The 18,572-nt window shown below is 35.8% G+C and overlaps 1 protein-coding gene across 1 annotated transcript in view; it reads left to right on the forward strand.

Moving 5' to 3' along the window:
- The window catches only part of ASZ1 (ankyrin repeat, SAM and basic leucine zipper domain containing 1), a 36,812-nt gene extending 18,865 nt beyond the window's left edge, over positions 1–17,947 (forward strand). The window contains exons 6-13 of the mRNA XM_062599290.1: positions 722–856; positions 2,539–2,651; positions 4,162–4,237; positions 4,548–4,604; positions 9,350–9,462; positions 15,253–15,358; positions 15,792–15,905; positions 17,795–17,947. Coding sequence (XP_062455274.1) covers positions 722–856; positions 2,539–2,651; positions 4,162–4,237; positions 4,548–4,604; positions 9,350–9,462; positions 15,253–15,358; positions 15,792–15,905; positions 17,795–17,947 — 867 coding nt within the window. The remainder of the gene's footprint in view (positions 1–721; positions 857–2,538; positions 2,652–4,161; positions 4,238–4,547; positions 4,605–9,349; positions 9,463–15,252; positions 15,359–15,791; positions 15,906–17,794) is intronic.
- Positions 17,948–18,572: the final 625 nt, after the last annotated feature.

Genomic DNA, 18,572 nt, shown 5'->3' on the forward strand with positions numbered 1-18,572 from the left:
GAACCCATAAACCTTTTTCTAACTATACCTTAAATACCCCCAAACATTCATTGTTGTACTCTTCTGCTTTACACCACCTTGCTAGATTGTTTTACTCTATTTGTATTTGATTCCAGATTCTGCCACATCAGAAAAATTTTGAAAGTTGTGTTACTGATAAATAACAGTGGATTAACTGTGTGTGGAACTGTTGAGGTGCACAACGTCCTGAGAGCTGCCCAGTAGGCAGTTTCAGATTTATGTTAGCTACTTATTCTCGAGATTCACCACTATGGTCCTGCATGTTAAAAAGCCTCTGTATTTAAATAGCCTTGAAAAGGAAGATGACCTTAATTTGTGTAAAATTCTACAATCTGTCAAGTGGACTTGTAGGTGTAGTAGTATTTGTGAAAAAGGTCTCTTTACAATATATGTAAAGAAAATGAATTAAATTTGATTGGTACATCTGCCATTTATACTTAAGGCTTGCATCCTAACTCTCAATTGAAAGTCTTAATGCACTTGAGGCTTTGCTGTGACTGTTTTCTCTTATGTCTACTTAAGAGCATCTAGTTTAGTGTAGTGTTAGACTTAATAATATTCCTGTGATTTACTTTATTCTTAATGTATACCCTCTGCATGAACTGTTTTTTGTTTTGGGTTTTTTTTTCCTCAAAAAGTTATAGTCCTTTTTTCCAGATACGTGTGGTTTCACCTGGTAAAATGAAGTTGTTCTTTGCAGGCATTAACATGGGCAGCACGCCATGGACATAAAAATGTAATTTTTAAGTTACTAGAGCTTGGAGCTGACAAAAATCTACAGACTAAAGATGAGAAAACAGCAGCAGACCTAGCAAAAATCAATAAACATTCAGAGGTATTTGTTTTTCTCTTTGAAATGCAAATTCTGCATTTTGCCTCAAAAATCTATTCTATTAATTGTATTACCTCCTGTAAAAGTACTATTGAAGTAACTGAATTATATCAGATAGTTGAATACATATGCTAATATATTTATGTAGACTGTTCTATATTATACACTGAATTTTCATGGTGCCTTAAGTGTTAAATGGTAATGTTTTTGTGGGAACTTTTTTTCAGAATTTTTAACTTAAGATTTGCAATACATAGCAAGATATTCATGTTAATAATTCTGATATGAGATAGAGTAAAATACTTGGGCAGACAGGGGAAAGACCCACATTATGTAAGAGAACACAGATATCAAAGTAAATTGCAGTGTGAAACTCCTGATTGAATTTGCAAGTGAAAAGGCTGAAAACAAAGATGGATTTGGTGGTTTGTACTGGCCCTCTTCAAAACTGGTGTTCAGGAGGAAGGACGATCTAAACAAAGGTAAATTCGTTAAAAAACAAATCATTGGAAGAGCAGCCACTAATTATCAAAGAGAGTGTCCCTGAAAACAACATACATTCTCTTAAAATAGATCTATTTACTGTTGTTACCGGATGATATGTGGTGGATCAGTCAGATTTCTGTGCATTTTGTGTTGAGTTGTTCTTACCAGTGATTTGGCTTTTTGCAGTGGCAGATAGCTAGAGTAAGCATAATGGAATATCAGTTTCACTTAGAACTTAGGACTTGATCTTTAAAAGTGTGTGAATTGTAGCATATTTTTCCTGCTGCCAGACTCCAGGGCATTAGGGAAGAACAAAAATAGTAACTATGCACAAAGCTATAGGGTAGCAACATCAGCAGCTGAGGCTCAGTGATCTGTCAACTCAGGTTGCTAAAAGAGGCTATAAAATTCTTTTTGCATTTGGTAAAGGACATGTTAGTTCAGCAGGCTATTGCCGTATAATTTTAAGACTCTCTGACTTGGAGGTAATACAGTCTCCTCTCACTTAAGAGATGGATCTTGCCTTTTTGCCTCTTGACCTGTGACATGCTAACTTTCACACAGTTACTGCAAAGTCTTACTGATAATGCTGAGGGACATAACGCTCATGAGCTTCTTCCAGCTTGAGGGGTCTGCTTTTTGGGCTGTTAGCACCTCGTTGTCATAAAGACTGTAGCTACAGAAAGTACATCTGTGAAGGGAGATTTTTTTCGTATGCACACATACGCACACATACACACACGTATGTATATATGTATATATACATATGTATGTGTATATGTGTATATATACACACATATGGGTCCATATATGTGCTGGAAATGGAAACATGTTAAAATAGGTACCTCATGCTCTTTAGAAAACTTCTTTCCTTGAGTGTGTAGAACTCTTCTCTACAAACCACAAAAATGGTCGTATTGTTGTTGTATTGTTGTTTCTAAAGTGATGCTAACTTTTTTAGCCTACACTACATACTCTGTTTGGCTGTGTACTGGAGTTTGGTTAATTCAGAAATGTTCTTGATAAACTCTGTGGGCTTATTCTTAACTCCTCTTTGTTGTCGTGAAATGGCATACATTCATGTTCCCTGTTTCTAATAATTCATGATAGAATTATTTGTAATCTTTCTTAAGTGCAATTTTTTATGCATTATTTCTTTTGGAGTTGAATAGTAATTGATTCCTTTTGGCTTTTTTCAGATTTATAGTTTACTTTCTTTGACTGTGAATCACTTGCAGGGGAGATGCCATGAAATGATTAAGACAGACACTATCTACAAATTTCTGACAGGTGTCCCTGACCACAGATTTGGGTAAATATAGTCATAGTGTAATTTTACATCATAAATATTCCTAAGAAGTTGCATTCATTAATAACATGATTAAGACTTACTGATATATATTGTGTGTTGCATGGAGTGCTACCAAGAGTCTACAGTGAGTATATTAACATACTGTCACTTAAGACTGCAGAGTTCCTTTACATTATGCCTAAAGAGCATGTTCTGTACCTTTCCGTCCATTTACTTCATGTGAAATATAATAGAAACACGGTCCACTGTAACAGTTCTTTTCAACTCTGTTAAGTCTGTTATACTCTCCTGCTTGGATACTCCATGTTCTGTGGTTAGCATCACTTGATGTTAAATTTTTGTTGCCTTCCTTGAATGCTTGTTTTCAACCTCCTGCTGCCAGAAAGAGCTGTGTCCCATTTTTCACACATGTGTTCAGATACTTAATTACCTTGAAGAGGACCATTCACCTGAGAAAGTTTGTGTTAAGTATGAACAGGAGTTAAGCTCCAGAACCTTCTGTGTAAGGTACTGACTCTGTCAGATGTCCTATAATCGGACTCAGCCCCCGCTTTAGCAATTCTGAAGATTTCTGATGTGGTTTTGATCCCAAATATACTGGCTGAGATGTCAAAAACAAACTATCTGCTGTCTTCCTTGAGCTGCATTGTCCTGAGAAGGCAACTTTCAGGGCCTATAATTACTGTATACTCTATTGTGATTAATCTGTGGTGATTTTCTATCACTGCTCAGCCTAATCAAGCTTAACTAGAAGTGCCTCAGTATTGTATCATTATGCGGATGTCACATTGCTAGGTAGCAGTTCAGATTGCTTCAGTGCCAACAGGCTGTCATTAAATGAATGTGCACATCAGTCAGGTTTTTATCCTCCAGTGCTTCAACCATGATCGCCTTGGAGGCCCTTCTTGGAGCTGAAGGGTGAAGGTTTCTGCTATCCTCTTTGTTCTTACGTCTTACTATTTATAACTTCCTGAAGGAGTTGTTCTGGGCATATCTCCCTGTCCATGAACCAGTTCTCCTGTGGTATCGTAGTCTTCTCCTTGGGAATTATATTTTTAATCCCTGGATGCTTGTCATAAAGGTGATATTCCTTGTCACTATCCAGCTAGCCCAAATATAGTACTTTGTGGTACTTTTTATGGTTCCTTTTTCTTGGACTGGAAAGATAATAGTTAAAGGTTGAACTTAAATTGTATGAGGGGTTGCTCGTGACAGGGTACATAGTTATCTTCCATAACCACATTCCCAAATTTTCGGGCTTTTGTGACTCACTTTAAGGTTTGATTGAAACTAATTTATTAAAGTCTTTTGATAGACTAAACTGTACCCTGTGGTGTATATGTGATACTACTGTGATTGGTACGTGTGTACAACTTTAGGTTTGACAGTGCTTTGTCTGGAAATTTGTGTGTAGCATTTTACTCATACATGTATATGTTTTGTAGTTACAGATTTTTTTTTTTTTAATTGCCATCATTTTCACCTTGAATCTTATTAAATGTGTTTACAGTTCCTGTTCAGCTTTTGATGACATGGAAGTGTTTTTACATGGTCTTGGTCTAGAACACATAATAGGATTATTGAAGGTAAGGTTGTGATGCATTTGCCATCTGGCAATTAACTTTTGGAAGTGACTGCGCCTAAAATATCAATAAAATTATCTTATTATTAATGTACTGAATGAAAGTTATATTTGAATTGTTAAGTTCCATTATAATGTCTCACTGGACTAGATTGGTCAATTTTGATTATGTGTGTTAGTCACAACATGTAATGTTTCTATACTGGAGAATCTTTATTTGGTAACGGTATTATGTAGCTGTTTTTATTTCTTGTTCACTTAGTGTTTTCTTGTGAAGCTCTTTTTGATGATAGAAAACCCTTTGTTTTATACAGGAGAAAGATGTAGCTTTAAGACAACTTTTGATCATGAAAAAAGATGAGCTAATACAGGTCAGTTTGCAATTTTATTTTTCTTCTCTTAAGTAGTTTGTCTTCTCTTTATAAATGTGTAAACTTGTAAGAATTCCTTTTGAAGATCTGTTTGCAGAATCTTATGCTTTTTTGAATTTTTATAAGAATATAGACAGATCTTTTCTAAAGTATGTAATTCCTCAGAACGGTGTTCATCCTGTGTACCTAGATCTGACTATGATGTTGCAGTCCCCACTATTTATTTTCTGTAACGTTGTGGGAATTGGGGTGAGCAGGAAATCTTTCATTCTTAAATTTTAAGTGTTACTATTTTGAGTTTGTAACTATTTTTTTCCTGAAAGGAAATCATTGCTAGGATTAGCAGCAGATAATCCTAAATAACCGCTTTCAATGTGGTCCTCCTCATGAGGTGCTGTTTTCTAGTTTTAGAAAAACTAGTAGCTCTTTTATGTTGCGGAGTCTCATATCTCACAGAAGCAAAGAAAAGGAAAAGGCAAGATGATTTGATGTAGTTTACTGCAGTTGAGAAGCTTGGTATTTCAATATGATGCAGGCGTGAGCGATATATTGTTGCAAGGTTTTAGTTTCTGATTGAGATAGAATGGTTGCTTTTCCTTAGGCTATGTGTTGCGATTATTATTCTGGAACATGAAAGAATTCCTACAAAAATTTTCCACTTAAAAAGGGATGCCATAATAATACAGTACCATGGAAGCTATCTTAGAACAATCTAAATAGCTCAAGTTGCAGAATTCTTCTGAGTGATTTGTACTTGATCTAGGATACCAAAGAGCCCTGGTTAAATTAGCTGCTTCAGGCTTCTTCCAGGTAACCATGTCTGCAGTATCTGCTTTTTTCCTCTACTTTGGTTTGGATACCTTGTTAACTCTTGGGACAGTGCCAAAAAAATATAGGTTACTAAGGAAGGTGATGTTCTAGCAGCTGGAATCAACATTTATCTACAAACATTAATGCACCTTTTTGCTGGTGTCACAAGGATTTGCATTGTAGCTGGGTAGAGTTTGTTTTCAGTGTTTTGACAGAGCTCAAAAATACTTCTCTAATCTCAATGGGTGCATGTACAGGGAGTTTTGTGTACCAAGAGGAGATTTCAAGAGTTCACCTAGACTAGGTATATAGTGTGCTATGTTATGGCAGTGCTTCCAGAGCCTCAATACCCTCTCCATTATACAGTATCCAAGTGTGGGCTTTATTTGAATCCTTAAACCCTCTATTGACAAGAACTTACACTTAAAGGAGATTTTTTTTTCCCCCCTCATGACTATGTGAGCTATTTTCTGCGTGCACTCTGACTGCAAAGCTGATTGAGTATATGTTTGTATCAATCTTGCTGGGAAATGGTAGTCACTTATATCTGTTTCTATGTAGGAGATAGGAGAATTGTGGCCTTAAATGAATAGCTGAACCTTACTTACACTTCCCTCACTGAAGAGGTGTAATAATCTTCCCGCAAACTGATAATTTGTATTTCAATTTTCTAACATCTTTGAGGCTCCTTATTATTAAGAGAACTTTATTGAAAAAACTGAAATGAACACCTGGGCCAGCTATTCTTCCACAGAAAAATTGTATCTGTAGGAACAGAATTCTTTTTCTGCTTGTCTTCAATGGCAGAAAGCTATTCCCATAAAATAAGTCTTGTGTTGTACATGGACATTAATTAGTGAGTCACTAATTCAGGATTTAAAAAATGATGCAACATTCTTAACTCATTAGCAGTTCGTAAGTTATCCTGAATTCTTGATGCAGTATGCTAATAAAAAAAGGAGGAGGGGGTATTCTGATTTGAGAGCTCAGATAAGAGTTTCTCCCACATTGCTGGAAGAACAACAAATCTAATCTGCTTCCTCATAACTACAGAGTTGAAAGTCTTTCGTTTGATGGCAGATCTTCCACTAACAGCCAGCTCTCTTAAAGAGTCTGGATCTTATTACTACAGAGATTAATGATGACTTCTGATGGATGCCTCTGAACTATGCTGCTTTGTATCCAAAAGAATTGGAAAGAAATCCTGTCACTAACATGAGACACTTCCTTCCATCAAAGAATATCAGAGAGATATGTTCTCTGTAAATATCTTTATCTGTTCTAGAACAGAGCCTAAACAATGACTGTGTCAAGCTGAAATCCTTGCATTCCTTAAACTTATAAACTGTTGCATCCTCAGACAAGTCCATTCAATCCTTGGAAGTTTTTATCTGATTCTGTGCTATTCCTGACACTTGGATTTTTTTTTTTTTGGGGGGGGGGGGAGATCATTTTTTGAGCATTTGTCTTGCAAACCAGTGGCGAAAGCCATTTTACTTGCTGATGCATTTAGGACTTAAAAAGTTTCTTCCTCATATGTGTGTTGTTTATAAGAAGAGAAATTGGCATCCTGCTCTAGATTTGAGAGTACATGATTTGAGAGTAAATGAAAATTTGACACACAAAAATTCAAAATATATTTTGAGAATTTAGAGATTTATCTGGTCTGCGTGCTTCCATACCAGGACTCTCTTACGCTAGCCCGCTTCCCCAGCTGTTTTCCCACTTTCCTCACCACCAAAAAGTATTTAGGATTTGGCAGAAGATTGTGATGTTATTAAAAATGGTGACCAGCTGGGCAAGATGGCAAGAATGCAAGTGTTTATGCTTAACCTGGCTGATTTTATCAGAGAAGTATGCCATCTTTCATTTGTAGAGGCAATCTGTTATTTACCTCATCTTTCCATCTAAAAGTCAACAGAAAAATCATGTTTATGTTGGAGTGTTGATTTTGGGTATAGGTTTGGTGGACTTTTTAAATTTTTATTTAAATAAAAAAATATTTACCATTAGAATGTATATGTGCCTGAAGTCAAAATCTAGACTGTGCATAATCTATTTTACAGATATAAGTCCTTGTACAACACTAAAGACTTTCTTGTACCTTCTTGAATATATGGCCACTTCTAGGTCATACGTGGATTGTTTGAGCTGCAGATTGTATTTCAGCTGACATCAGATTAAGAGCTTGCTTATCCACAAGAAAGCAACGCTTGCACTGTGCTCAGTCTGTGCATTCATCATAGCATGAATGGTGGGATTTCGGGTAATGTTTGTGTTCAGTAGAGATTGTCGGGAGAAGGGGGAAAAATGTCTCTGTTTGGGAAGTAGCTTGAACTGGTGTATCCACTTTATCTCTTAACTTCTGCACTTAGGACTTATAAATTTGGAAAATGCTGTAGTGACAGAAGACTTTGTCTATGTGAGTTTTATCAACTTTTCTCCTTCATAAAAAATAAGGATGTGACGGTGCTTAGTCACTGATCCGCTTGCAAAACAATGAAGTTACGTTTGATTCGTAGGGAAACGAAGTACAACGTGCTCCTGGTATGCTGATCAGAAAGCTTTATTCTGATTTGCTTATTCTAAGAATGAGAAGTTTGGGTTGAAAGCAATCCTAGTCATCATCGTAATTCCTGCTTTAAGCAAGATAGTTATAATACTCCAGAATAACTGCTACTCTGTCTTTAGAATAGTTCCTTTGGTTTGTTAGTTTTAATTAAACTTGCTGCTCTTAAGCAAGCTTTCTTCTGCTTCATAAAATGACTGCTGTTAGATATCATTTAAGCATTAAGAAAACATTAATTCATACTAGATGGGGCTTCACAAGACAAATTTGAGAACTAGTGAATTGAGGAAAGTTACAGCCCGATGTAAGCAGAGCAAATTATTTCTAGGAAATCAAGGTCTTTTTCTCTTAAGGCTGCTAGTGATATTTACCAAAGGGACTTGAGTACAAGTTGTTCAAGGACCCTTGATAATGTACTAGAAACTCAATTTTTCTTGATGCCTGTAGCTAAAATTTCGATTAATCTTACTGTGTTTTTTCCATTACTGGAGATCTTACTTGTATATAATGTGGTTTATAAGTGTTCAAAGAGATGCTTTTGAGCCCATAGCAACATGTTGTCTGGCATTCCTGAACACCTGGCAGCAAACCTGGAGGGCTAGTCTTGGGAATCATGATGAACACTGGCCATTAGAAACTGAAGTGTCAGAGAAAGTGAGAATTTCCCTAGGCACCTTCTCACTGGGCACCATTTGAGACCAGGAGTTAGATAAAATCTGTACTGATTTTAAGTATGCTGTTCTTCAGCTATATAAAAATACTGTTTTGCAGAATGTTTCATTGTAGAAACATCATGCTGAATGTGAATTTTTGTTGTTCGGATTGTTTGGGGGTGGGGGAAAGGATTTTTTTTTTGTTTGTTTGTTTGTTTGTTTTCTAAAAGATTATACTCTGTCTTTTATGTGATCTTTTAGACTTTTGGAGACAGAGTGGGCCAGCTGGAGTTGTTGTTGTATCGCTACCATTATAATAGGTTATTTTACTATAGGAGAAGCCTTAGATGATTCTGGAATAGCAAACCTATCTGTTTAAGGTTTATTGAAAAACTAATAGTTTTTACAAATACCCTTCTGTTGATGAATGGTACGCCCATCTGAGCATCCTGTGCAATTTCAGTTTGATTCTTTTTTAATTCATTCAATTAATTCATTTTGTTTTGCATCATCAAATAGTTGCTGAGCGTTTTTTTCCCCCTTTTGGATGTTAGGTACATTATAGTTGGTTGCAATAACTTAAAAGCAACTTCTTTTGACCAATTGGTCTTTTAATAATCAGTAACTCACACAACATACAGTACTGCACGGTTTTTTGAGTAAGTTATCTGTTAAAAACAAACAATATATTTGACTTGACTCTTTAAATTTAGATTGGCATTACAGATTCCAGAGATCAACAGAAACTCCTAGATGCTATTAATGAGCTACAAGTTGAAGAAATAAGAATTAGAGACCTCCCTGAAGTGTTGAAGTTGGAATTCAGGTAATAGTTCGTATTTTACTTAAAACACAATCATTTAAGATGACTGCAGTGTTTTCTATAGCACAAAGATAAGATTTGCTGATACTTTATCCTATGTATAAGCATTCATGAAACTGTGCCAACTAACAGCTTCTGAGGGCTGGGGATAGGTACATTTTGGACAACAAAAGTTGGAAACAATTTCCTATTGTAGGAGTCTGTTTATGGGCTATATAACTGTTCATATATGCCATTACTTTGCCCATCATTTTGAGTGAGTGATTTTTTTCTTTGCACTTCACACAGGCTTTCATAGCCTTGCTGTGTAGGGTTCTCTGTGGGTTCTTTTTGTACCACAAACTCTGAAATTGGCTGCTTTGGCTGCAGTACTAACTCTATGATTTCTTTGACAACGTTCAGCGAACACGGTTTTTTATTTCTCCATGGAAATGATGTCTTGCCCTCTTTGCATCTCTATGCTCCAACAGCATTGTTAACCTTTACAAGCAATAAATGATGTTGCCTTCAGTAATTCTCTGTTTTTGTGTATATAGACAAGGTAAACTGTGTTAGTCTGCAGTCATATTTGTCTGAGTGTAATATACAATAAAAAGATGTACAGAGGAGAGAGAGAGAGGCATAGGGCTTTAATATTCAACTGATAAATTACTTGTTCATGTCCTTGTTAAATCATAAAGGTGACACATAAATTCAGGATTTTTTTTCCTTCCACTAGAAACAGTTTTAACTGGCTTTTATTTAGAGGCTCACTTTTCATTATAAATGAAGGACTTCATAAATTATTTTCCTTATAAATCATATGTATCTGTAGGAATAGGATTATAAGGAAACTGATTTTTAAGAAAAAAAGACTTTTAAGAAAGTCTTCCAAGCTTCAGTTCCAACTTGATGTTTCTCCTGTAATTGGCTCTTCCTTAGAGCCTTCAATATCAACTCTGCAATACTTACCGTAGTATAGTCTTATGCAGTTCCATTACAGTAAGGCCTGAGTGGACAGGAATCTCCTCAGTGGCCTTATTAAACCTTCTCAGTCGTCCCCCCACCCCCACCCCCCCGCTCACTAGTTCAACAGTTCCCACATCAGCCACAAGGAGAGTGAAGAATGTATTAAATGGAAGTGCCTTAAGATTTCTTAAACCTCTTGACCTGTATTTTGTTGAATAAATATCATTTTTCTAGAAGAGAGACTTAGATTTGAATCTAGATACTGTGTTCGTAACTTCCCCTTGAGTTACCTCCTTCAGCTGTAAAAGAGTTGCTCCGGAAGAATAGCATTAGTTTGATATTTAGAAATGGAGCCAGGCAGAGAACTGTAACTTGCCTTTCAGAGACTTTAATCTTGTTGAACTGTATTTGTTTAACTTAGAGAAGATAGTGCTAACACTGAGATACTGCTGCTTCCCCATACTTGTCACTGCACCTCTACATAACAAAATTAAGTTCTCTGTGCTTATTTTCTCTCCTCCCAGTTGCATCACTATTTGCATAGCTTTGGGCTGCCTTCTTTGCTAGAGCTTGGCTTGGGTAGTGTGGAGGAAGAAATCTGTCCTCCTTGCATCCAATAAGCTGATTAAATGAATTTCCACTGCCTAGAAAAGTGCGGGTTTAGTTCCTCTTTTAAAAAGTGGAGGACGGCCTGAAGCACTTGTCTCCCACTTGACTAGTGACTCGACAGCTGTGTTACTCTTTTGTTAGGTATCTCTTTCTCCTCTGTAGGAGCTAGATATCTTATTTGGATGCTGTAAGGCTGGGCTGTTAGTCATATTGCTTGTAGGACCAAAGGATATGGTTGGGTTCAAGTTCATTCTGCGTGTGTCACCATTTATTGGAGGCAGCTAAATCACACTGATGCTGTGTATTAGCCCTCACATCATGATGTTCTCCTGCCATTTCATTGTTCTTTGCGCCTTGGTTGCGTGAGTCTGTCTAGTACATACACCACTCCTAACCAGTCATTCTTAAGTGTGCTGATTGCTGCTCTTACTGCCGTTGTGCCTGTATCTGCATCAGTTACTCTGTAGTAAGATAAGAGAATTGCTTTGCAGCCTCCTTAAGGTACATTTTTGCAGTATAATGCCAAGGATGAGCTTTGGGATGTGGAAGGACATGCAAGGCATTTTGGAAAGCTCTTGAAAGGCTTAGGTGGACTGGGAGAGATAGGTGTTCGTATCCTGATACAGGACCTTGATTCTGCTTTCTGGTCTGAAGAGATTTCTCTGTCAAAACACATACCTGTTTACTTCCCAAAGAGAATCCAGATGCAACCCAGTATGTATGCTGTGTGTAAGAGTGAGGAGCTGGAGTTTCAGCATGCAAGAAGGTGCATACCCTTCGATACAGGTACACCATAAATGCTTTGGCAGCATGTGAGCTTTTCCTATTAAAATATAATAGGCTTTGCAACTGAGCAGAGCTAGTAGGCCAGGCACATGGGTGTTTCAGTGTGCAAGTGAGACAGCTTTAGGAATGATTTTGACTCGTCATTGAGGGTTAATCAGCTGCAGGTCCAGATAACTTTGTCCAGTTAAGCTTCATACATTTTTATGCAAGAAATATTTGTTCTTTTTCAGATCTGTGTATGTTTAGTATATGTATTTATGTAGAACAACCTAAAAATTGGAACACAGGGAATAAATAGATCCAAAAAGTTAAGTTCACTGCATGTGTAGCCAAATAAGACAAAAAAAGAAAAAAAAAGATCAGATACAGTACCATACCCCAGTAACGTGGTGGTTGTATGGAGTTCCTGGTATGATTTTAGATCACTTACAGTTCTCAAACCCAGCAAATGATTGAATAAAGATTGAATATACAAGAATATGACCACAGATCAATTATTGGAAACACTGCATGGATTCTTTTTGTTTTTTTAGAAAATGACTTGACATGTATTCTAGGAATCTGACCTTGGGAGTAAAATCATAGGTTATGTTTACATGCTGTTATGTAAAGATTTTACTTCCCATTTGTTCAAAGTCATTCTATGAGAAGGAAAATCAGTCATTAAGTCATAGAAAAACTAACATAGTAGAAAATGTTGAACTGATTGATTATAAACTCACAGAGAGTGTCTAGCACTGTTTAGCCACTGGTGTTTTGACAGCCATTTTTTTCAAAAAAAAAAATATATATATATATATATTTTGAAAATGTTAGAATGTTACTGCAGTGGACATAAAATTTGATGAGAATGTTTTTAAGAATTATTATTCATACAATAAATATAATAGGCATCAGTATTTTTCTTTGTTTTATTCCATTTCATGTCCCTAATATACTTTATTTGGGGAATTCTGGAAGGATTCTCAACAAAAATAGTTTTCCCCTGTGACAAAACACAGGTGTCAAAACAGATCCTAGCCATCTAAAACTTTATCTTTTTAAGTAGAAGAAAGTTTTGATGTGCATGGTTTGACTGTAGTAATGTGTGACAAACTTTCAGACTGTCTTTGCACATGATTATTTTGTTCAGTGTTTTTTACCCTAAATATAATATAATTGTTCAGTTAAATTATTATTTATTTCAGAACAGTGTGCTTTTTATAAAAAAAAGAAAAAGAAAAAAAAAGAAAAGCTAATAGGCTTTGTCATTTTTCCTCCATCTTCATAACAAACTGAACAATCCTTTAAAAAAAAAAAAAAAAAAAAAAAAAACTTCAACATGGCTACTGATGTTTTGTAGATTTTTGTCTTGAGTATTAAAGTCTTAGCAGTTCTGCAGTGTTACAAATGATAGACATTCTGAGCAGTGGTGGAAACTTTACTTACTAACAAACTTGTGCCAAAGTTAATAGGTATATTAAAAACTCACTTTTGAAATATCAATTAAATCGTACAGTGTAGAGAAAGATTAATATTTACAGGATACATTTGCAGAGTGAATAAATACTTTGTATTCTTACTTTTCTTGTTTTATTAAGTTGGATTACCATATGCATGATATATGGTATTTCCTCATCCTTCTGTGCCTGAACTCCCTCTGTATTGTTGATAGACAGTCTAACCAGTCACTGAGTTCCTGGGAGTTGGATTTAAAGTTCACAACTTCCACCAAGGATAAGATAAAATAAAATAAAAGGTTGGAACTAGGTTCTGAGGTTGGAATATGGCATAGACTTTATAGAGGTAAAAGAACAACATCTATCTGCACTTTTTGAAGCTGAAATTTACAGCAAAGCAACAGCTGTTTAGCGGATATAAAATGAAAATTTAGGCCATCAGATCATTCCAAAACAGCTCTAAAACAACATAATCCTAGTTCAGGATAATACAACCTGAGAATTAGATCCCAAGCTTGTTCACTATTGTCCTAGTGAACAGTTTTTATGCAAGAAGTCGTAGGTGCAGAATGATTCCCAAAGAGGTTAGTCTTCAGTTTTGCCTATTTCCCTCATGTGGATGCTGCAGGAGATCAGGCTCTAGGCTCCCAGTTATTTTTAGGAGGCGGTGTTTTGCCAGTAGACTGCTTAATATTATTTGCTTAGGGTATGTGTTGTTGTAGGAAAAAGTGAGAACTTGATGAAAACGCCCTGTGGGTTAAATTCAGTTTCTGTTTAAACATTCACACCACACTGGCATGTAGCTTGACTCAACTGTTTGGTGACAAATTACATTTAGACCTTTTTGCCTTCAGAAAAGGCAGAAAGTGAGGTAGTGTGAGTATGTTGCATTTAAGTTTTGTAGCAGATTGCTCCAGGGAAAAGTTGGGATCTGAATTCACTTACTCAGATGCTCCCATAAATGTAAGCCCTGCGATTAGGGAGATACCAAGTTAAAATTGTCTGTTGTGTTGGGCCTGCTTGTTACTCAGCTGAATGGCTGTTAGCTTGCAGAAGCTGGAGATGAAAAACTTTTTTAAGAGTTCCAGAGTTTGAGAGCTCACCCTTTACAAACAATTGGATTATCTTCTTCCTTGTTCCCTGTTTCCTCTGCCCAGTCAAAGACAGCAACTTTCTGGTCCGTACCATCACTTAGAACTGACACCTTAATTTCTTGCTGAGGTTTATAATAAAATGAAATTGAGTTAGTGTGACACAGGATCTTTGAAACTTAATATGAAAATCAGTCTGTTAGATTTTTATATCATTTTCTCCACTTTTTGGAGGTACCAAACTAACTTTCAGAGTTATTTTCCTGCTGTTATTTGAACACTAAGTGCATGTTTTCTTCAAAGTAGATTACTTAGATTCTGCGGGCTTTAAGGAATGTATTTCTAGATCCAAGACCCAAGTCGGCACTGTTGTGTTCTTCATTCTTCCACTGTTTTAGAGACTAAACCTAATCTCCAACCTTATCATTTCAGTCCTTAACTCCCAAATACAAACCAGATTTTTTTCCTCCTATATCTTCCATTAAAATGTAAGCTGCAGATTTGATATGTCAGTATAAAAATGACTATAATTTTTTTTCTTCCTGGTGTTACCAGATTGTGATCTCTATCACACATGCACAGAAAAACACGATGTTGTGGTTATTATGCATACTGTGATCCAAACTTTCTCATGTAAGCAGGTAATGACATGTTTGTATTGATAATATAGGATGAATAGCAGTGAAAAGCGAAAGCAGAGGTTAACAGAATGAGTCCAGAAAGCTTTGGGGTAACACTTTTTCAGCTTTCAATGCCACTTAGTAGCTAAGTATTCCAGATAACTTAAAGGTTTCAAAAAAAAAAATTTTTTTGCACATTTGATTTTCTCACTGGCCTGTGTTAGGAATGGATAGATAGTATTTAGCTTACAGAAAGTTACAGTTTTCTACAAGTAATGGAATATGGTTTTGTTTTGCTAGTGGAGATGAATTCCTCAAGTTTCTTCAGAAGTTGAATAAAGAATGTGGTAACCTGACCGTTCCCGTGCAGACCATAAATAAGCATTTGCTTGCAAATTCTCACAAGGTATTCAACCAAAGGAGACAAAGACTAATCTAGAGTTTGGGGAATACAGTTATTTTTGTCAGTAGAAATGGGGAAAAATGAATAGTTAAAGCTGTAACAACTCTTTTCATACTGTTTTATAGAACTATCCAATATTCTTTGTGTAAAGTATACATTTTCAAGAAATTTATTCCAGAGAGTTAAGCCAATCAATTATAGAGAATAGATTTGCTTCTCAGTTTTTCTGCTGATAAGAGAATTAGTGTTTAAACAGAAGTGACAGAAGACTCCATGAAGGCTGAAACATAGTAGTAGATTAAGTCATGCATAAATCATACTATGCGAACTTAGCATAAATAAAGTTATAATCTTTTCCTGACACTCTTTTATACTACATTAACTAAAGAATAGTAGCCTACAGTCTATCATAATTCTGTCATTTAACTCTTCATAGATAGTACTGGAGTGGGCACCAGCTGAAAGTTTTGCTGAAGTTTGCAAAGACTTGGTGTGCAATGTTGAAAAGCTGGGAAAAGAAGTTACCAAACTGAAGAACCTCATGGAAAAGGTGAGTATGTGTGAGTTGAGCCTGCCAAATGTTGTATATAGCTTTCTCATAAACCCTGAATGTGATGTCCATCAGTGAAATATTTGATATGTTTGTCTATGATAGGCTCTCTTCAGCTGTAGTTTGGACATTGCATTCAGGGATTGCAAGTTGCATGGAGGTAGCAGGAATGTATGGCTTTTTCTTTGCACCTCTCACCTTTCCATGACAGAACAAGAAATAATCTAGAATATTCCAAAGCAGTGTGACAGTCTCCAGGGGAAAGTGTAGTTAATCTTTTTCTTTCAACCGTAGGAAAGAGTTCAGTGGGAAATATCCCTACACTCATGGATGACCACTGTGGTATAAGTGTCACTTGGAATACTTGTTAATTAGGGAATCATTTGGAATTATTGACTCACTGAAGATGTTATGGTTTTATGGATTGAATAGGAGGCATCCCAGCTAACTCTGCAGAGGTGACAAAAGAAGAGGGTGGGAGAGGTCAAGGCTAGATGTTAACACCACATCAGTCATTCTCAAACCAACACAGTGACATGCTCTTGTCAGATGGGGTCATTTTAAGTAATAGGCTAGTAAAAGGAATGGGATAGAGTAAATGAAGCATCAGTGTCAAAAAGGAATCTGTTACTGAATGAAGCCATGTGGAACTCAGACCTTGAGTATAATGCTAGTAATGCAATTTCCTGTAGATTAAGTAAATTTAGTGTAATATAACAGCCTTCTCCTAATAAATCACTAAACACCAAATGTATATAAGAGTCAAGTCAAGGTTGTAGCAAAGAACATTTTAGTCATTTGTGTTCCTTTGTTTGCATATGTAGAAATCAATCAGATGTATATATCTCTCTCCTGTACGTGCAGGCTAGTTATAAGGGGAGGGGGGAGAACAGAGTTTGGTGCCACTTGGACTTGCTCTCATTTCTACTTAATGTTTTTTGCCTGTCAAGATGAAGCACGGTGGCTCTGCACCCACCGGTAAAGAAACAAAGGTGTTAAATATTAGCCTGATAATCATTTAGCAAATACAATTTCTGTTCTATTAAAATACTGCAATGTGTTATGAATTTCACTGATGAACATTGTAGCACTAAATATTTTTGTGCAATTTAATTTATGGGGTGTGCCACTCTTAGATCACTATAGAACACTGAAATATTTTCTATGAAAAGTAATGATTTAAAGGAAAAAGTTAAACCTGTTAGATATAATTTTGTCCAAACTCCCTTAAAATTTTCAGTAGCTTTTGCTAAGCTTAATCATTACAATATTTTGCCTGTAATGCATATTATGTCTGTAGCATATATTTTCGAAAGTTTTCATGGCAAATGAGATAGCTTTCCGAGTATTATGAACTAAGAAAGGGAAGCAGGACCTAGCTGTGCTGCACTTCATGACAAGTCAGCTTCAACAGATATTTGAGCAGGCACTTGTAGGGTATTTTCCACTCCCTTTTTAACTTCAAGGAAATCTTCTGAAGTTTTGTCTGTTACATATTTAACTCACTGGTTTAGTAAGTCATTGTCCTAATAATTAAATAGCAAAAGTTCTGGTAAAAGTATATGAAAATTGAAATGTTTTGGTATTGTGCTTTTGTAACCTCTATTAGCAGTGTGTTTTACTCCCGAGGAATTCTGTTTGTAAACAGTTTTTCTAATATGCATTACTTAACAAAATGACCAAGCACAAGATAAGATAAAGATTTGCACATATTTGTTTCAATTGAAATGTGCCTCAGGCCCATACAGGGAGAAAAAAATAACATATATGCTAGATACATGCTAGGTTCTTAGGACTGCATATTTAATCATACACTTCAGAAGTTCTCACGCTTTTTTTTTTCCTCTCTTTTTTTTACACTTTTTACATGAACTTAACTTCTGTCTCAGAATGAACAGAAGAATGACCCCAGCCGAGTGGAATTCCCAGAAAAAGCACCTACTTTGGAAAACAGATTAGTAAAAATGGGAGTAATAACATTGTTTGGATTTGTTTTTTTCTTCTTTATAACTAAGTTAGCCATAAAGAAAACCCAACTTTAAATTCTGCATTATGAATGATTTTGGAAAACTTGTTCATATTATGCTTCTGTTCAGCATATGGAGCTATGAGCTGAATTTGTGTGAAAATGAGTATAATTCCTCTTCATTTTTGTAGTATTTACATCCAGTAAGTACTTTGATACAGAAATAAATAAATAAAGGACAAAAATTGCTTACTTGAATTCATCTTAAGGCTTTGTTTTTAAAATTACTTTTGGCATACAGTGTAGGTATAAAATCTTGTCAAAGCTGTTTTTTTGGTACACAAAGCTGTAATTAATGCTTGATTACTAGTTTCGTTGGTATCTTTAGCTGTTCATTAAGGTGAACACAAGCAAGTAATTCTGATTATATTGCACATCTGTATTTACAATGATGCTGCATTTTATTTCTTAAAATATTTTAAAGTATCTCACAATTTCTTGTTGAATGTCTATTCTGTTGTAGTATAGATTCATATGAAAAACTTTGAGGTGTATTTTATTTTTTGTCACAGCTACAGAACTATGGAGATTGTCTTAAACATTGCTAGAAAAGTCCTTCCCCACTGAACTTTGCCATTCAAATGATGCCAGACATCTTTTTCCTCAGGGAGACTTGATTCTTTTAACAGTTTTGAGTATTA

This window comes from Rhea pennata, chromosome 1, assembly GCF_028389875.1.
Source record: "Rhea pennata isolate bPtePen1 chromosome 1, bPtePen1.pri, whole genome shotgun sequence".
Lineage (NCBI taxonomy): Eukaryota > Metazoa > Chordata > Aves > Rheiformes > Rheidae > Rhea > Rhea pennata.